The sequence below is a fragment of the Sphaerodactylus townsendi genome, linkage group LG04, assembly GCF_021028975.2.
Source record: "Sphaerodactylus townsendi isolate TG3544 linkage group LG04, MPM_Stown_v2.3, whole genome shotgun sequence".
NCBI classification, from domain to species: domain Eukaryota; kingdom Metazoa; phylum Chordata; class Lepidosauria; order Squamata; family Sphaerodactylidae; genus Sphaerodactylus; species Sphaerodactylus townsendi.
In genome coordinates this window covers 86,905,866-86,927,260 of record NC_059428.1, presented here as the reverse complement: position 1 = coordinate 86,927,260, position 21,395 = coordinate 86,905,866, and the positions used below count along the sequence as shown (strand labels likewise).

Below are 21,395 nucleotides of genomic sequence, written 5' to 3'. Positions count from 1 at the left end.
AGTCATTCCTGCAGCTGAACGAGGAAACCATTCAAGCAATCCTAGCAAAGCTCCAGAATTAAGAATTTTTGTGCACTTCACTGACCAATCCAGGAATTTACTTTGACATCAAACCAAGATACCTGCTGCTTTGGAGAACTGACCAAGTTCCAAATATATCCATACTGGATTATGATCCTTTACTAATAGCACTTTCACATATGCTGAACAATACACTTTCAATTCACTTTTAAGTGTACTTTAGCCATCATTTGCAACTGGGTTTTGCCATTTCACACTGTAAAATCCAGTTGCAAAGTAGATTGAAAGTGCATTTGTTCATGATACATTTCTATTAAGTCTTTTGCAGATGTGAAACAATTTGATATTGACAGGCCTGTACAAATATTAGCCTGTTTGAGTCCAAGAAGCTAAGGCAGGATATAAATGTTTTAAGTATATCCTACAGTAGTTTGCAGCTACGTAGAAAGGCATGCATTAAAATAATGCGAGTCCTGTACAGTACCAACAGAGAAACAACAAAAGGCAGCTTGTTTGTATTTTGTAGAATTTGGGCCATAAAAAGTACATTTTACAAATCTTCATCTACAAGCATGATACTAATATGTTTGAGTTTTAGAGTATGGGGGAAGAGATAAACAAACAATTGGATTACACAAAAATCCACATGGCTAAAAAATTTCAAAAGATGGCAAGATTTCAAAGGCTGCTAAAGAAAATAAATCAAGCAAGCATAACCCTGGCACAAAGAAACAGTGACAGAGAACAATATTTTCTCTCACTGTTTCTTTATACTACATCACAGTCCTGCAACACACTTTTTAGATTCCGTGAAAAGTACTGGAAAGTAAGCTGTATGGTAAGACAAAAATGGAATGGTTTCCTAGAAGATGTCAATGATCTCACGAAAAATGAACAGGGCTTTTGTGGAGGTGGCTCAGGAGAGAGGGGATGAAGGAGGGCTTTTGCCAGGCAGACATGGAGGGGGCCTGCCAGCATGGAGGGCAGTGTATCATCACTGCCCTGGTGGCTGGTGTGTCCAGCTTGTGTTTGGGGGGAGGCAAGAGAAGCAGGAGGGATTTTGGCAGCTCAGTTTGGAGGGCAGGCTGCCTCAATTGCGCCAATGGTAGCCGTGACTGACTGACTTGTGGGTCAAGGGGAAAGGTGGGATGACTCACATCTGGAGAGAAAAGATGGGAGAAATGGGGGGGCTTTCGGAGGCCTGGCTTGGAAGGCCAGCAGCAGCAGCCAGCTCACTTGTGGGTGGGGTGGAAGACGGGCTGGATTGAAGCAGGAGGGCTTTTGCTGGGCCAGCATGGAGGGCAGCCTGATGCTACTGAGCTGGCAGCTGCCACCGCCAGCTCACTTGTAGGTCAGGGTAGAAGGAAGAAAGGGGATTAGCTAGTGAAACAAACCCTCGACCAATGGGCAACTGGACAGTCCTCCTAGTCCACTGGCTGAGAGTTTGTCATCGCAACAATTTACATGTTCCCAAATTACACAGAGTAAGATAAGGATATTTAACTTGTAGCAGCTCTCTTGGCACAAGCTCTGCTCGAAAAATAGTTGGAGTTGGGGTTTTTATTTTTTACCATCATCTTTGAAGCCATGACAAGGGTTTCAACTACTGACATGCATCAACTACTGATGTCTCAAAACTGTACACAACTCTGCAGCACGCTTATGGCCAAGGTGAAATGTGCATGCAGGCCTGGATCCCTTCAAAAATAATTGCTTACAGAAGGATATTTATCAGTAGAACACATCTTCTGCCTCTTCATCTATCTGTAGCCTAAAATCACCTTCAAATGTTGCTCTGGAGGACCCCCACAAACAGCTTGAGTGGAGATTAGGAGGTCTGCCACAACCAGAGGGAACTGATGAAGATCTCCCCATAGAAATCCTCCACAGGATTCAACTATAGTATTTCATTGAAAACCGTATTTGTAGATTCAGACAACTACAGAAGTAAAAGTATCATAAGGACCATGCATAGATCCGAAAGTCCAATGCAAAAGAAATTCAGTTCAAATACAATGTAAAGTCATGGTTACGTAAAGTCATGGTTACGGTCTGATAGGACAGACCAAACCATGGTTTCTTTTTCTGGCTTGCTTACTAGGTTCAAATCGTGGTTTATTATATTTGGTTGCTGAACCCTGATTAGTACCACTGTTTCCTGCCATGACTAAATTGAGCTAAGATTGTCCAAAAAAAAATGAAATAACCTATTGACTAAAACAAAATGTTTTTAAAAATAATTATTGTGCTAATTTGCAAAATAAGATTTTATACTTCTGTACACTGCATTATGTCAGTGCTTACAAGTGTCCTGAAAAGAACAGTGAAGAAAAGAATACAACTATAAAACTGATACTGACTTTGAAACAACTACATGAATACGCTCACCCACATGACAAGTAATTTGCTTATCAATGTAAAGTAGGAGGTTTGTATATAAGAGATAACGTAAATTGCCAAGATACCTCTATTGGTCTAGTTCAGTTCCCTTAGAAGTCAGTGAGAAAAATAACTGATGCTGGAATTTAGTTTGCAGAGTTCAGCCAATGAAAACCCTTTGGACCACAACAAGCACTGCTTTTTGTCAGCAGCATCTTCTCGTTTCCCTTTATGGAAGCTAAGCTGCTGGCAGTTTGCAATTAATAATACAACTTATTGAACACTGATGTAAAAATCAGTTGTTCTGAGATGTCCCTCCCCTACGAATCCTATTCAAATCAACATTATTAAAATATTATTTATACCACCTGTAAAATTATATTTGTCATGATGGCAAGTTGATAATTTGATTCTACACTTTTCAAAGACTCACAAAGATTTACAATTGAAAAAAAATCTGTTTTGTAAATTAAACTCAAGCTATTATTAGCTTTTGTTTTTAGTTACTATGTTACATCACTCTTGGCATGAGATTGAAAGAACCTTGAAATTTAAGGCTAAGTTCTGTTCTCTTTCAGGCACTGAAGGCCAACTTTATACAAGTAACAGTTTTGCATGGTTGCGGCTGCATTCAGCAAGAGACAGATTCAGAAGCTTGCAAAACAGAATCCATCGCTGTGGACAAGTCTACATAGGGACCACGAAACACAGCGCCCAGACACAAATCAAAGAACATGAAAGGCATTGCAGACTAATTCAGCCGGAAAAATCAGCAACAGCAAACACGTGATAAACCAACCTGGAGACAGCATGTTATTTGAAAACACAGAAATTCTGGACCACTCTGACAACCACTACGTCAGACTACACAGAGAAGCCAATGAAATCCACAAGCACGTGGACAATTTCAGCAGAAAGGAAGAAACTATGAAAATGAACAAAGTTTGGCTACAAGTACTTAAAAACACTAGAATCAAGTCAATGGTTAGTGAACCCCACCCAGAATGTCTCCAGGCAGGAAACAATCAAAGGGATTAAAGGGGAGCTGTAGAGAGGGGGAACTGCGCCTGGGGAACATGTGTGCCCTGTGCCCCTGCCACACACACCCCACCCCAGAATGCCCCTGCACCAGTGCAGCACTGGCAAGATGCCCCCCGCCCTCTGGGCACTACGCTACTGGATTAAAGGGATTCAAATGCAAGGCAACTACAATACAGATGCCTTCACTAACTGATTATGCAGTTTCATTATCACATATGCTAAAGTGGGTGGATTCCACTCAACATATGCAAATCACACTTGCTAACTGGACCCTTTACACTTGTTAAAAAATGCAAATGGTTCTTTCTCCCATCCTGGACATCCCACATTTATACTTCACTTGCTTTACTATCATCAGATCCTCTGAAGATGCCAGCCACAGGTGCAGGTGAAACATCAGGAGAAAATGCTACTGGAACACAGCCATACAGCTGGAAACTCCAAAACACTCCAAAAATACATCACTTCCCACTGCCCCATTCAGAAGCACTCATACAAAAGATGATATGGCAGAGTTGTTAAATAGTTACTACTGTGCTAGAATTATTATATAGGAGTGATTTAACTAATGTTTACTGCATGAGTTCTTTGTTAAAAGGGAAGCATTCAAATCTGATTGTCATCTAATCATTATGGCCGAAGAGCTTTGACAACTCCCACACCAAATTAAATCAATGTACTTTTGCATCATTAGAATTTATTTATTTATTTATTTATTTATTCGTTCCACTTTTATACCACCCTCCCCCAAAGAGCTCAGGGCGGTTTACATCATAATATAAACAAGTGGATAACAGAATAAAATACTAAAAATTCATATCAGTTAAAATGCAGCGCTCCAGAAACAAATACAATTTAAGTGGTTGGAGAAGGAGAAGAAGATCAGCTGGAAACAAGGATAACATCGGTTTCTTCGAACCTCTACCAGACTACAAAATGCCACAAAGGGAAGTACGGTAACACAGCAGTCATGTTTCGTTTCTACAATGTTAGTTGTTCCCCAACAATCACTGTGGACTGTTTTGCTAAAGCTTTGGAATATCTCCCCAACAGAGACTTGCCCAGGATAAATCTTCAGTTATTTAGTCTAATAAAAGTCCTTTTACCCTTAAAAGCCCGGTTCTCCCCATAACTGATTTTTACTGAAGTGCTGTTTTTTTTCCAGTAAACATGTATGGTTTTACCTAAAATCCTTCTGTTTCTGCTTCTGTGCCTTGCATTGTTTTATTCTTTCAATTGCTACTGCTGACAAAATAATTTTGTGACTCCTTTCAAGAAGTCATTATATAGCTCCTTTACTTCATAATGTTTTTACAATTTGACTTTTGATGTTGTTCTAGTCCAATATTTCGGAGCAGATTTAAATTTTTAATGTCAATGATTATACATTTATAGTGTAAATTAACTGCTTAGCTATAAGCCATTTTCTGAAAAACTAGATTTTTTTTCAGGTTTGTAGAAAAATCTGTATGCTTATGTCTCCAATCTCTAGAATCAAGCATTCACATGTTGGCTAGGTTGAGAATTAGATACACTGATGGCAGATATATTGATGATTGATTGTGTTATTAAAAAGCAAAAAGAATACCCCTTGATGGTCACTATTCAAACTATGTATACAAAACTATATGCCCACTATGGCTTTTCTGACCACCTTCTACAGTCCCTTGGACCCTAAGACCAAATGACCTTCCACAGAAGAATATAATGCATGGCAGAATCAGTCAAAAATATTGTATGCAACTTGATGTACTTGATACTATGCAGAAAAAAGCAGCACTAATACAAACAGGATGAGAAGGACCTGGCTACACTGTTCACACTTTAATGCTGCCAATCAAACATGAACAATCTGCACACCAAACGATAGGATAAATGTATGGCATAATACTTGGGATTCTGCTAGGAAGTGAGAATGGAGGGAAACAAGGTGTGGACTGTTGTGCACATTTGGTAGGCTAATCAGAATTTGTACAGCTATTTCTAGTAATAAGTTGTGCTTCATTATGACTTCTGCAACATGCTAAATTATTAATCAGCAGTAGAAGTGTCTTAGGTGTAAGCATATTCTTTTTGGAGGGAGCGGCTCAATTAGCTTAACATCTTCTCTATTCTACACATTTTCAAAGAGATGAATATGTATTCATGATCTTCCTTTCTATCTACAACCAGGTTATCTTGTAAGTGAGGTAGGAGCAACTCTAACCACTGTCTCCTTAACAAAACTCGTAAGCAGAAATTCATTCATCACAACTTCCTTACACCAGTCTGCACTGTTATTGAAATCTATGTCAGGATTAATTTTAGAAAATATGAGTGCAAGATCCAGAAAAAAATCCCTTGAGAAACTAACACTGATACACTCAAAGCTGTTTCAGGTTGTTTCTGCATGGTCCAAATATCTCGGGTTGAGCAAGGGAAATATCCCAGTTTGGCCAAGAAGTTTGCACGGTTCCTGATCCTAAAGAGGGTTTGTCCTGTGATATTTCCCTCATCCCAAGATTTTCAAAAATCGCCAATTTGGCGATTCTTTTCAAAAATCCAACGGTGAACCCACTACCGAGCAAACACCATGGGAGCAGAACCAGTTTATTTTTCCCACCCAGCCACCTGATATTCCCCTCACCGCCCACCCCACTGATCTCCCCACCTGACATCATGTCAGTTTTCAATTTGCTGAACCGCCAACCGTTGCAGCCCACCCTTCCTGAAACATTCCCCCAAGCATGTTTTCTGCTCATAGGTTAATCAGAAGTGGAGTCCCAAAATGTTTCCATTTGCGTTTCTGTACATGTACTGGTTGCTCAGAATGCTTAGCTAGGGAGATGTGCACGTTGGGCCAAATGTTAGTGGGCATATCATGGGGGAAGAAGAGTCTCTCGTTTTCCACAAAAATATGAGAACATGAGTGGGAATGTGATGTGATGCTGTGTCCCATTGTTTTTTGCTGCCACTTGCTGTGTTGAGGCCTGCTCTGGGCCCTATCCAGAACTGGAAAAGGGGGCTTCATTTTCCTCCACTACTGCCCAAAAACAGCAGCCAATCAGAACGCGGGACCCCAGAGATGTTTGTGCATGAGTGGATACACTTGTAATATAAAGCAGTGGAGGAAAATAAAACTATATACTATATATTCACTATATATATATATGTATATAATTAAACTTCTATACCGCCCTTCCCCGAAGGGCTCAGGGCGGTGTCCATCAATTATATAAAACAGTTAAAATCCATTTCACACCCAATCCCAGTTAAGAACCATATATAAATTATAAAAATTCAGATGGCGATTAAAATTGTTTCCCCTTCCCCATTCTCGCATCCACAGGAGGTCAGATATTTATCACAGAAGTGTGGTGTTATTCCAGCTGGCGAAATGCCTGGCGGAACAGGTCCATTTTACAGGCCCTGAGGAAACTCTGTATGTCCCGCAGGGCCCTGATCTCACCTGGAAGCCTGTTCCACCTGGTAGGGGCCAGGGGCGTAAAAGCCCTGGCCCTTGTAGAGGCCAGCCAGATCACTTTGGGGCCAGGGATCACCAGAAGGTCCACCTCCGAGGAGCGGAGGGGCCTAGCAGGGCGGTATAGGGAGAGACGGTTCTGTAGATATGCTGGTCCAAAGCCACGAATAGCTTTAAAGGTCAAAACCAGAACTTTAAACATGACCCGGTACTCAATCGGCAGCCAGTGTAGTTGATACAGGACCGGAGTAATCCGGTCCCTAATAGATGTTCCCGCAAGCAACCTGGCTGCCGCTTTTTGCATGAGCTTCAATTTCCGGATCACGGCTAAAGGTAAGCCCGCAATAGACCCGGGCTCATGAGAAACAAACTGGAGTATTTCCACCCAGTCTTCACTCAATTCCTTCACAGAAACAGGCAGCCATGCGAAGGGAGAAATCAGGATAAAATAGACCCAGATTGTAAGATACTGATTGTAACCCGGTATAATTGTGAGGTGCAAAAACGGCCTCAGAAACTCAGTCTGACCATGCACATTACCCTTCAGGTCTTCTATTTTCATGTCTCTTGACAGCACAATAGAGTTTTAAAAATGTAATCAAGGAAACATCCTTTAGAGATTTTTTAATGTTAGATGTCTGTTCTGAAACACAGCAGATACTATGCTAAATTTATGACTTCCAAAATCCTTTCTATGCAATCTGGACTTTGTCATCCATATTTAGTCATTACAAAGTAACTGAATCCAACACAACATGTATATTGCATATGATGTAAGTTGCCAGAACAGAATCAACATCATTTATAAGTAAAATATGGGGATCAACTGACATACAACCAGTTCCTTATTCATAGAATGGGTGGGAGGTAACATCCTGCTTTTGAAATAGATTGTTTCTACTTTAGAAAGTAAGAGCAAGCTATATAGAAGAGATGTTTGCATCTGTCTCCCCACATACTTTTTGAACTTGCAGTAAGCATAAAAATAATGTCAAGTAGCTATATATCTGTATTGCCCTTCTATCTCACTCTCCCACACCCTATGTACTGCTCCTACACTCTAAAACAGTGATGGCGAACCTATGGCACGGGTGCCAGAGGCGGCACTCGGAGCCCTCTCTGTGGGCACACGCACACAGAGTTCGGCATGTGGGGGGCGGAAAATCACCCCCACACACAGACAATCTAGGCTGGTTTGGGCCATTGAGCACAATGTGCACACACTGCGGTGAGCAGGGAGGACTCGGCTGGTGGGCCTGGTGCCTGTGCTTCGGGTGGCTGCTGCCCGAGGAGGGGGGGGCGCAGAGGAGACAGAGATGCTAGAGAGGCACAGAGTGGTGCAAGCAGGACTTGCTGGAGGCTAGAGCAGGCTGGCCCCTGCTCGAGCGGGTGGGGCGGAGGAAGAGGGAGCCAACCAGTTTTTTCTAAACTAAAACCTCATCATTCAGGTTAAATTGCCAGGTTGGCACTTTGTGATAAATAAGTGGGGTTTGGGTTGCAATTTGGGCACTCGGTCTCAAAAAGGTTCGCCATCACTACTCTAGGACAGTGATGGCAAACCTGTGGCATGGGTGCCAGAGGTGGCACTCAGAGCCCTCTCTGTGGGCACACACAAACAGAGTCCCCCACACACATCTAGGCTGGCCTGGGCTCGATTATTAGTATTAAACTTAAGACCTAGTTTTGGGGAAGCAGTGTAGGTTTCTTTCTATAAAGAAAGTGCACAAACAATATGGCAGATTACATAACTAGGCTTTATCCTCTAACAAATATTTAGTTTATCATCTCATTAAAATTGTAAGTTCTATCTATATATATAAAAAGCGAACAGTGACTTTGTTAGTCACACCCTAACGCTGAAATGGCTGGACGGATCGCCCCCCAAATTCTCACAGGATGTCCCTCTCCGTTCTGGGCAGGTAATTAGACCTTCAAATCACCAAAAGTCCATACCTGAGCCAGGTAAAACGTCTTTTTCCTGGCGCACCAGGCCATGAAGCTGGCTGTGTTTAACTGTGTTTCACTCTTAGAATGTTTGTGCAGCCTGTCTGTCTGTGGCCTGAGGGCTTGGTATGAGGGCTTAGAATGTTCGTGCAGATGGCCAGAGATGAACAGTTAAAACAGTAAATAGGTAATACTGTTAAGTAATACGAGTGGAAGTGAAACACATACACACTTTGCCGTGTGAGACGTCAAGTGGGGTTCCCCCCCTCACACGCAGGTAACTTTCAGTCTCTGTGCCTCACAAAACTACCTTTCATTGATAGAAATATCATTGCTGTAGGTGAACTTCAGATTAAGTCCACACAAGTCAAGATAATTCTTGGAATGATATGAAAAAAATTCCCAACAAAATATGCTGGTCCAAATAATAGAGTAAGTTTATTGTCGAAGGCTAGAGTAAGTTCCTAGTCAATATAGTTATCACATTGCCAAAAGAGGAGTCTGCCGGCTAAACTGATGTAAGCACTATATTTTGTGAACACTATGTATATCTAAAGCACAAACCAGTGGCGTAGCACCAAGGGGACAGGGGGGCGTGATGCACTGCGCATGCGCTGCTGCAAGGGTAGGCAGGGCAGGGGCATGGCGGAGGCATGCGTGCACCCCAGGCACTGTTTTTCCTTGCTCCAGCCCTGGCACAAACGTTTATGGGTTCCAGATGCATAGATCACCTTCATCAACTGGTATGATTTTTACTAAACAATGCAAGGAAACTGCACCAATTGAAATTAATTATAATCACTTTCAATTGATTGGCCTTACTATGCAAAAGAGAAGGCAGAAACAACAGCCACCATATCTGTTTGTGTTTGCCCCATTCAACCATAGAAACATGGAAACCTCTTTCACATTATTTGCTAAGCAAAAAAAAGAATACAATAACTTATCAAGGGGAAATAATATGGGAAGCAAACTGAATAGGATTCCTCTCCCCTCACCCACATGACCTCTCTGCAGTTAAAATTAGACTCTTCCACTACCCTGTACGCTTGAACAACAAATGTAATTGCCACTGCCACTTCTAGTTTAGCCCTACGACAAAAATTAATTTATTTTATATACCAATAAAGATAACTAGACAGGATTTAAGGCTTTATTAAGCATTGCTATTAAAAAGATGACTCATATCATGGCTGTCATTGAGACCTGCTTAATACACATTCAGGGTTAAACAAACAAAGTTGGATCATGTCTGTAAGCAGCAGTGTACAGCTGAATTTGGTTACTGCCTGCACAAAGGTCTAGCTGGATGAATATTCAAGCATTGCTTTCAGCCTCATGATCCTTGGACTCTAGCAAAGGAAATTCCATAAGACCTCTGTGGTTCAGCTCTCTATGACCTCCCTGGAAGGGAAGTTTGAGACAAATGATATCAAAAGGCAAGACAAGAAAGTGGGGAGTGGGAATGGTGGGCTGGCCAGACAGAGGCTGTGTAAAATCAAAGCCACTCTGATAACAGCAATAGAGAAACTCCATAAAGCTCTAAAGTATTCACAGGAAAGGAAAACAAGAAAGAGCAGCAGAGTATCAGAGTAGACTATGATGTGCATGTCAAGAAACAAATTCTTTTCAAAAATTAATTATAAAATACGTATAGAAATAGATTACCTTGCTTTTGGATAAGAACTTACCACTCAAAGGACAAAGAGAAGATGTATGGTTTCATTGCAGTTTCTATACTTGCATATGTGGACATGCTGGGATCTTACCATAATCAACCTGAGCCAGAACATTTTGGGTTCTGGCTCCAGCCAGGTGGAATGCTCTGTCAAGTGAGCCTTGGGCCCTGCAGGGCCTGTCTAAGTTCTGCAGGGCTGGTAACACAGAGCTATGATTGAAGACAGCAGTGGCATGTTCCATCATATCTGGCCTCCCTGCTGCTGTTTGATTCCTCTTGCCTTTCCCTTTTCCATACCCCATTCCCCTTGGTTAGATTTATTTTATGTTACCATTGAAATTTTAATAATACTGGATTTTAAATTGATTTTTGTAAACTGCTCTTGTTGAGGAAGGGTGGCATATAAATCAAATAATAAATACATCAAAATACATAAACTACCATCTGAAAGAGCTTGGCAATATCACATGGCTTTGAAACGCTGTTCATACAACAGTTGTTTGATAAACAGCACAAAAGCACTAAACTATCAAACATACACAAAAAATATTGCAAGGCCATTAGCCAAACATGATTAAAACTTAGGCAAAAGAAAAAATGGCATTCACTTTATTCATGCCTTATGTAAAAAAAGTATTCAAATTACACTTAACATGTCATTTGTTTTAATATGAAGGCAAACCATGCTGAGTTATCTCAGCCTTTGTGTTCATTCAGTAATATGCATGTTTGTACATTTTTATTGAATTTTTGACATATGCTTTATTTTAAAGTATATGAAATGTTTTAATGTTGAGATGTTCATGGCTTGGGAAACTTATTTGGATGGAAAGGTAGCACATACTTTTTTGAATAAATATTCCATGTAGGCACCAATATCTCTAAATTAGCACTGATACCATCTCTTTTGAAAACAGGAGAGAGATAACTTGGGTATATTTCTGCAGTGCCTAGGTTCATTTTGGAACATTACTCAATCAATTAGAAATAATGCCTCCTTTGGGAAGAAAATGACATAACAGAATGAAAAACATTTCCTGTTGGAAGAATATTTTTAGATTGCTTAGAGATCATGGAGAACAAAAAGAAACATAAGCTGTGTAACTACTCAGCAAAGTCACTTGTAACAAATTTCAGAAGTTTGTAAAAGAATTTTTAAGGGATATGGGTTTTTGATAACATTAACTAGAAACAGAGAGCAAACACAAATTATCTCTTTATACAGCTACAAAATTATTAATCCACATATTAAGTCACGTATATGCAAAACAAATGCAAGTCAGCCTGTAAAGTTTTCAGTTATCAATATACGCTTCTATCTTTAGTAAAAATGCAAACACAACAAAAAAAATATAAACTTGAATAATCCAGTTAGATAATAAACATTCGAACACAATTCCCCTTCTCTCTTGAAACAGTGGCATAAGGAGAGACATGCCTTCCTGCTCCCAATAGTAAAACAAGGAAGAATAAAGAGAAGTTAAAAGAATACAGATCCCATTAAGAACTATATTAGGAATAAATATCAACAACAAAAAACACCAACTGCTAAAACAGCTTATCTAAGGGAAACTGTAGTGTTTCCAGATCAGGTACATATACTCCAAAAGCCAAGAAATGCAAATGGTTGTGGCCCAACGCTGGAAGTTTAGAATTTTCTACAGTGTGGATCACAAATCCACTGCAGTCTGAGGACAAAAAGGGCACTGCATATACAAGTCTAGATATGTATATATTTTTCTTCAGAAAGGGAGAAAACCTTCTCAATTTCAGAAAGGGAGAAAACCTTCTCAATTTCCCCTTATTACCAAGCCCTACAGCAGAAAAAACTGCTTGCTTTAATACCCCAAACTTGCTTGGAATTCAAGAGAAATTATCATATGCATGAACTGTACTTAAATTAGTACCTACCCAGATTTCTAGGTATATGCACAACACCATGGGACGGGGGGTGGGGTGGGGGATGCTGACCTGTTTCTCTCCCTAGAATCCTCTCCTTTTACTAAGCTACTTAATTATCCAAGTTACACCAAGAGGTGAATCTGCAATCCAGAAGTGTTCCTCAGGTGTTTAACAACTTTCTCAAGTTATTATAGCAGCTTAAAAATTGATATACGCAAGACAAAATTAGAGGCTCGACTGGTGGGGCTGAAAGAACAAGGCAATCTGTGCTTTCCAAACTAGAAATCTATTTGTCAAAAAGCACCCCAATTATCAGTGGCTTACCACTAATGGGGACATGGGGTATCCCACGTCCCCAGGCACATGCCATTTTGTCACGTGGGGGGCGCCCAGCCCCTCCACGTGACAGAATGGCTTGTGCCCGAGTTGCCCACAAAAGCACCCCTCCCAGCCTCCCTGCAGGCCAGCTTCTGCCTCACCAGGCCCTGGGCCGCCCTCCAGCACCCCGCCCTCCAGACCTACCTGCAGGCCGGCTTCCCTGTTGGCTTGCGTAAGTGGGGCACGAGGAGCCGGGTGAGGAGCGCAGGGAGGCCATCATGCCCCCAGGTGCCATTTAGGCCCGGCACGCCACTGCCAATAAGCCCTGTATGGGTTTTCTATTTAGAGAAAGGATAGAAAGAGGCAATAGTGGTGTGCTACAAAGAAAGAGGAAGAATTGGGGATGAGCCCCCATATAAAGTGAATTTGATTCTCTTAAAGGTTCCAGGAAGAATAACTGGGCTAAAACTATAGCACAAGATTACAAAAGATTTAACCAGCTCAGCTTCTAATGTAAAAAAAAAAAGCTATACTCGAACATAAAATGTCAGCCTTCTGGGAGGATTCTGCACTTTTTCAGATTACTCTAATCCTGCATCTCTTTTGCTTGAAAATATCAAAGTCATTTGAAATGGACAATTTGGTTAGTTAAGAATTTACAGAAACAAAATCACATCCAACTGAAGATGCAACCACATTACTCAAGAATAGGAGGCCCAAGTTTAGAATACAGAGCACTTTGGGGGTAGGGCGGTATAAAAAACCCATAAATAAAAATAAATAAAAATAAATAAATACATTAAAAGGAAGAAACAAATATGTTTTGATCTGTTAGAGCAGGTTTAAGTATAGCTACCTTATCTTGGAGAAGGGAAAAAAGATGTTTGACTTATATTATATTTTTTCTAAAATATTACTTTACAAGGAGATATGATTGAAAAGGGGAGGGAAGGCAGCTGGCCCTCATCAGATCTCGAAAGCCAGACAGGGTCAGTAACTCAAAGAGAGACAAACATGGAAGACTCTGAATGGAAAGGCAATAGTAAACCACCTTTGCTTCTCACTTGCCTTGAAAGCCCCTGGCTGGCATCTCCCTATGTCAACTGTGACTTGAAGGCACTTTACACACACAATGCCAAAATGACTACAATTTTAGGATTACCTTCTGTGTCATAACAGTTACCAAAAAGGTTTCTAGCTGTTCTAAATACTTTTGGAAACAAGACTAGCTTACCGGAAGGCAAATTTAATAGCTTATGTGTAATAGAGAACAGCAGTTTGCTATCTTTATTTGAACCATTAATCATATTTACAGCTAATACTATAATCCCCCTCTGGATATCCAAACTACATTATACAAGATATATGTGCAAGGATTATTTTATTGAAAACTGAACTTCTGTAGATTTGTAGGGGGAAAATGAAGACTACCATGGTTCTTATGCAAATTAACTGTTCTCAAATGAGCAAAAAGCACACTACTTTTCTACAGCAAAAAGCACACTACTTTCACTTCCTCCAAAATGCACAGAACTGCATTTTTATCATTTGGTGGGATAGTTTAGTAAGTTTTTAAAATCTAAACAAAAAATCTGTCTCTTTAAAGCTGTTTCTTTAAATAGCCACTCAAATATACTTTCCATTCAGCACAAACCGGCAAGGTCTTAGCCACAACAGGGATCTATGAATTTTTTCTCCTAATGTAAGTTTTAAGACTATTTTTGTATAAAAACTATTTTTATAATTATGCAGCATACATTTATTGTAACTGATTGCATTCTTGTGAAATGTTTTAGTAATATAATATGTATTTATTGTTTAGTAATATTATCCTATTTATTGATAGAACTCTGATATAAGTTGGCAAGACATAAAACAAACCTACTGATAAAGATTAGCAAAAATATGGTACACTGCTGGCAGCATTCTGCAACAAATGAACTGCGATACTATATATTTGTTACCTCAGTTCCAGAGGACCAGCTTTGATGCCAATTGTCAGGACACTGCAGCTCAAATGTTTTTTGGTCTGCTTGAGCCAGTTGTTAAGAACTGCTGACTACACAAGCCAGCCAATTTCTTCTTCATTCAGGGCACAACTGAAGACTGATGAAACTGACATACTTGCAGATGGACTATGGACTGTAATGGAATACAATGCTTTACTGCCATACAGAGTAGTATAGTGCACCTTGCACTTTTTAACATCATCAAATTTGCACTTCAGTAAATCTTTGTATTAGAGTCCAGTGCCTATTCAAAGTTGACAGCCAAGGGGTACAGCAAATTCTCTATTTTGCATAGTTTTTAAAATCTGCCACCTCTACCTTGGTATCTTAGTGTTATAGATTTGCTTTTTTTTTAAAGTTCAGAAATTCAGAGAACCTGTTATACATCTCACTATAACATTATATCAACATAACAATATTAAGATGATGATTTTAAAAGGTGCCCCCCACCCAGTGATCGGGGAAGAGATGGTCACTCTTGGGAAAGTGCTCGCAGTGTGGGCAAGACTGGGAAACAACACAGTTTCTCACCAACGTGGCAGCTATTTAGGAAATCCTGGGATACAAACATACACACAATAATCCTCTGGGAAGGTAGCGAGAAAAAACTTGTTTCCCAATAGCACCCGATAAATTCATTCCAGTCAGAATATTAATTTAAGAGTTTTGTGTGCACTTTATCAACCAACATTATCCCTATATTTTACCCCTCTGAGCCATAAGAAGGCTTTCTTTTAAAATGGCAACTGCTGTTGAACTAAAGTGCAATAATGTTATGACTATGATTTTCATGACATTCTAGTTGCTTCAAATTCCCAAACCCGCATCACTAGTCCCTCCCCTCCCCCTTTAAAGTTTCTGGCTCCATTTATTGTGGAAATACAACGGAAAAGGTGCTTTGTGAACTGAACTGTACAAAGGAGTGTGTGGGAGCAATCTCACCATGTCATTCCTATGAAATCACAGTAAACTATTTTTCAAGCTCTGGCAGAGGAGCTGAAACCCTACACAAATCTGCTGCTCATACATAGACCATCCACATCAGCAGTATTTTTAAAAGCCAGCAATTAATTTGTGCAGTTTCTATTATAACATATAACTGGTCAAGGCATTAAATCTAAGACAAATGTTTTATTTTGAAAATACTTTTCAGAGTACTAACAAAAGTTATTTAGATACTCTTGTGAAATAAACTGAGACTATTCCATCAATGGCATACATGTGATAAACTTTCCTAGAACCACTACAGAATCCATGCTGAGTTCAGCTGTAATATGAACCTAATCTCTGCATAAGGCTTAGTATTAGAACCAGCTAACTGAAACCTGAAGTTGGCAAGGGCTGTGAAGTAAGCAGGAAAGGACAAGCATTGCCAAAGTTGACATTATTTAAATCCAGGTAATACCTGTACCTAAATGGTATGCAATGCAAACTGAATTGTCATGGGATATTAGCTCTGCACAGTTATGTCTATACCTGTGAGTTGGAATACAGCATTAGTTAAAGAGTTTGTACCTTATAGCTTTATGATATAGTAAATTAAATCTGGCGACTAGGGTCTGACTAGTGCTTGACTAGTTGCTACCTTTATTTTTAATCTACTTCTCAGTTTCACACAGAAAAAATTACACAAAAGGAAAAAAATTATTTTTTTAAAAAAAACCTTTCCATTGTAAGAACTTAGGGCATGTAATAAGCAGATTAACATTTATCTATAAATATTACTGTATCTTTTTACTTTGACTGACTTAACCAAATATAGTACCATGTTTTTCTCATTATATGGCAATATATTCCAGGGTAATTTGTACAAATGGCCTGAGTGTATATGACAGGGGGGAAAAAACTCTAACCAAAGTTATGCATGTTTACAGTTAATGCACTTGCAAGAGCTGGGAGACTTTTATATGCCCATTACAACTATATATGGAATAGAACTGTGAGTAAAGTTGACCTTACAAATAAATAGCATACCTTTCAGTGGGAGTTTAAAGAACACTTCCATGATCGGTATGTGAATGTGTATGTATGCATGAAATATACAATTCATCATTTTTGCTCATGCTTGTTTAAGAAGTGGCATAATCATAATAAAACTGTCATGACTAACCAAGTAGCACTTTTTAGGACTTCAAAGGGTCACTTGATTTATTAAACCTTGCCTCCGAGTCCTCCACATTTAGTTCCCATACAGCAGAAACACAGTGAAAATTGTAAACAGCCTCACATTAGCTGATGATGAAAACAAAAGACCCTATCTAAATGTTTAAAAATTTCCCACCCTAAAGTTATTATTCAGTTAATTTTACCCATCATAAATGTGGCAAGAATCCACTGCAACATAATCTGACTCCAGCAGTGTACAGTCTATGACCTACACATTTTGCAAGATGTTTATTGGTTAACGTTGGCATCCTAAGTAAAAACTATTTAGTTAAACATCTTACAGAACATGGCACTGTTTTTTTTTTAATTCACCTGCACCTGAATAACAAAGAATGAGACCTTGATGCAAATACAAACATGTTATGCTGATGCAACCAAAACCCAATGTCAAGTCTATGGGAAAAGGTGTATGGCACCTATAGAGTTGTGATGACCATGTCTAGGAAGACCTAATAAAACCCTAATAGTCCTCCTTTGCTCTCAGCACTAGGTTCTTCTACAGCTCTTTGACTATTTTTGTTAAATACAACCTTGTTGATAGGTTAGCAATGAACTCTTGCTACGAGATTCTCACCAGTCAACCAGTGCCTTCTTTGATTCCAACCTATAGTGACCAGATAGAACCGTTAGTAGCTTCTGAATATGAGAAGGGCAACATATATTTAACAGAACAACTTTTAAAACTAAACAAACAAAAAGGGTAGCATATCACCTAAGTGTTTCACTACTTGATGTGCTATGAATTTTAACAAAGAAGACCAGCACTAAGAAATTAAGTAATTATTTCATTCTGTAATGATTATGCACAGTATAACAATTGTCAGCCTTTTCCTAACAAGAAGTATCATAAATTCACTAAGCCTATCTTCCAAGCAGCAACCCATAATAATTTTTATCGTCTCTCAGGAAGTATTCGTATTTAATTTAACAACCAGTTCTGAAAGGAAACAGTAGTGGGATTACAACCAGTTCTCTGAACTAGACAAAAATTTAGCTACCGGTTCTACCGAATAGGTGCGAACAGGCTGAATCCCACTACTGCAGTGGTTCTCAACCTTCCTAATGCCACGACCCTTTAATACAGTTCCTCATGTTGTGGTGACCCCCAATCCTAACATTTATCCATTTTACAGATGGAGAACACTGATGCAGAGTCTTAGGCAACCCCTGTGAAAGGGTCATTCCTGCTGCACTACTGTATACGTGTTAGGCGAAAGGAACTTTTCCAGACTCTTCAAGCATTCCACATTTTGTATATACTTTTCTTCCCACAGTATTTCATAACTATGCTAGTACAGTAAGCATCAGGACTAAAAGACACTCTATGAAGGAGATCAGCAACAGATGAGTCTGATAGACATAAAAAGGACCCATTTGTAAGGGCAACAATGATATCCATCTCAGCTGGCCTCCCTTCCCTCTTTTCTGTTCTCCTTTTATCTTTTGGTTACATTTTTATCTTTCCTGATTATCCCCTTTTCACCAGGTTTATTATATAATTTAGAACACAATAAGGTTAGCATTGTGTCTGTACTGAAACCATACTAGTATGTGATATTATTTTAGTATATAAATGGACTGCTATAAACTGCTCTGAACCCACCTTGGCAAAGAGAGTAGTCTATAAAAATAAATAAACAGACAAACAAACTACTCCAAAATTCCTTGTTTTGCTCTCATTGCAGCTAGGAATGCAGAAGCATTCACAACAGCAACAGAAACTCCACACTGTGGTATACTCCGTGGTGTTTTTGGTGTCCATATTTCTTCCCCGCTGGATCGTTTTTTACTTATTTTTTCCTTTAAATGGCAACAGGTTAGTTGACAAAAAAAAAACTGATGGTGGGGTGATGCTAGATGTGACATAAAACATGGCCAAGGTTTAGAGTTGCCAGCAGGCATGGAGGAAAACTGTCCTGCTCCTTCAACGGATATGCAATGTGTGAAAATGGAAGCTAGAGATGTTTAGGGCACAGAGCTAAGTAACATCATCCAGCAAACAACTCACTAAGCCTTCTTTAAAGAGATAGGACATTTTGTTTACCAGGCATTTGATAACCCTGATGATTGTACCGAAAAAGGCTGGGTCTGTGGCAGAGCTGGGGAAACCTGGGAGGTGGGAGACCCAGAAAAACTACCGCAGGGGAGGAGGAATGCAGAGGAAGACCTCAATAAGGAAACAACTTCTCTTTACAGATTCCAAACAGCTCACATATTTTTATCAGACATAAGTTGCAAATGACAGTGCTTCAATATGACTTGATAACTTTGGCATAACACATTTTTGCATTCTTTGCATTTTTTCTATTACCTGACTGTTTTTCTTATGGAAGTTACAACAGGTAGAGAGCTCCCACACACTAAGTCAACACTTTGTACCTGAACTGCTAGAAAGTTCATATGAACACATATGGGTGCCTTATACTGAATCAGGCTGTCAGTTTCTCAAAGTCAGTATTGTCTGATTGGGAATTGGGAATAGATCTCCAGTGTCTCAAGCAGCAGCTTTTCACATCACCTGCTACTGATTTAACTGATACCTTCTGCACGCCAATCTGATTCTCTATCACTTAGCAACCACCCCTCCCCAAAAGTCTGGTAGTGGAAGTGCCCAAGTCACAAGTAACCTTATAGGGTTTTTAAGGCAAGGTTTAAGGGGCTTTGCCAATGCCTGCTTCAGTGTAGCAACTCTGGACGCCTTAATGGTCTCCTATCCAAGTACTTACTCGAGAGAACCCTGCTTAATTTTAAAGTGCCTTTGCACCTGTACTCACAAGCAGGCACAGCAGTGCTGATAGATCCTACTGTTGCTATAGACTATGCAGAAGCGCTTATTCAGTTTAGGCTATCATACTGATTACGTCACATTATGAGAATATAAGATCACTGGAAATGACAATAACGATAGAAAAAGTTGAAGGCAGCAGGAAAAGAGGAAGACTCAACATGAGATGGATTGGCTGCATAAAGCTCTCAATTTGTAAGACCAGAGCAAGGCTGATGAGGCTGATGAGGACAGTATGTTTTAGAGGACACTGATTCGCCATGAGCCGGAAGTGACTTGACAGCACTTACTTATCCCAATGATTTTTAGGATTATGACCATTTTACCAGATGTCTTGCCCCAAAGTAAGCCACCAGCAAACCCAAGAAAAGAACCTTGTCCACAATTAACTTGTAAAGGAGCTGGTACAGTTGGCAGGGCTAGTTCAAGTATCCCATACATGGTGTAGCCATTGCATTCTTCCTTTCCACTACTGGCTGGGTTCAAGTAATAGCACAGGAAATGGCTCGGAGGTGGCTACCAGAAATGACGACAGTCACACCCTTCACCAGAACTTAGTGGCTTGCCCCTGGCTAATTGCGCTTCCCAAAGAACTGAGCAGCAAGAGATAAGGGTTTTTGGAGGAGATTCAAGCCCCCCCCTCCTTTAGAAAACATCGCTTTGCACAATATTCCAGGACCAATGCCTAAACCTGATAGCAAGACTCCGACTCCGACCCTTCTCCTGCGCAAGGCACCCTCTCGCGCGCCTGCAGGATCCTACCTCGGTTTTCCAGACGACGTAGGCGCGGTTGGGGCTGCTGGCCAGCTGCTGGCCCTTCCTCTGCTGGAGCCACTTGCGGGGCGAAAAGAAGATGCTGTTCGCGCCGCCGCCACCGGCCCCGGGGGCGCTGCTGAGGGCCGAGGCGGAGGGCGCGCGCGCCAGGAAGGGCAGCTCCCACGCCGTGTGCCGCTTCCCGCGCGGGCTCTCGTAGTCGAAGTGGAAGCTGCCCGACGGGGACTTCTCCAGCGGGGTGCTGGGCGTGGACAGCGAGCAGGCGCCCAGAGGTGGCCCCCCGCCGGCCGGGCGCAGCAGAGCGCGCGAGGAGGAGACGGCCAAGTGTTCCGCCGAGGGGCTGTTCGCTGCCCGGGCCCGGGGAGCGCGGGCTGAAGTCTCCGCCGCCGCCTCTTCCCTGCCGGACTGCCCGATGATGGCCGGGTCCAGGCTGCGGGTCTGGCGGAGCCGCCGCTTGGAGAAGCCTCTGGAGGAGGGGGGCGAGGCGCTGCCGGCGGCCGAGGAAGAGCAGGAGAAGACGCTGTTGAGCAGGCTGTGCGCGGACATCCCTGCGACAGCGGGGCGCCTCCGCCTGTCCTGCCTGGCCTCGGAGCCTCGCCTCGGGGGCTCGAGCGCCTCAAGCTGCTGTCGCGCCTCCAGGCTTCAGCTGCGGAGACTCATTGCATGCTCCCGCCAAGACGGAGAAGAGGGGAGAGAGAGAAAGGAAGGAAGGAAGGAAGCCGCCGCGTTTGCTTTTTATTCCGGCTCTGTTGGGAAGCCTGTCAAAGTCATTCCCGCCGCTCCTCTGGGGCACGTCGGTCTTTTGGCTGCCCTGATCCTTTCTCCCCGGTTCAAGCCTAATTTAACTTCGGCGCGCGGCCACTTCCCTTTCCTTTACCCTTCCGGCCCTCTCTTCAGGTTGCCCATGGCCAGATCCCA

General features: G+C 41.2%; 1 protein-coding gene across 1 annotated transcript in view; it reads right to left on the bottom strand.

Moving 5' to 3' along the window:
* The window catches only part of ARHGAP6 (Rho GTPase activating protein 6), a 269,026-nt gene extending 248,003 nt beyond the window's left edge, over window positions 1-21,023 (bottom strand). The window contains exon 1 of the mRNA XM_048494097.1: window positions 20,466-21,023. Within this exon, the coding sequence (XP_048350054.1) occupies window positions 20,466-21,023 (558 nt within the window). The remainder of the gene's footprint in view (window positions 1-20,465) is intronic.
* Window positions 21,024-21,395: the final 372 nt, after the last annotated feature.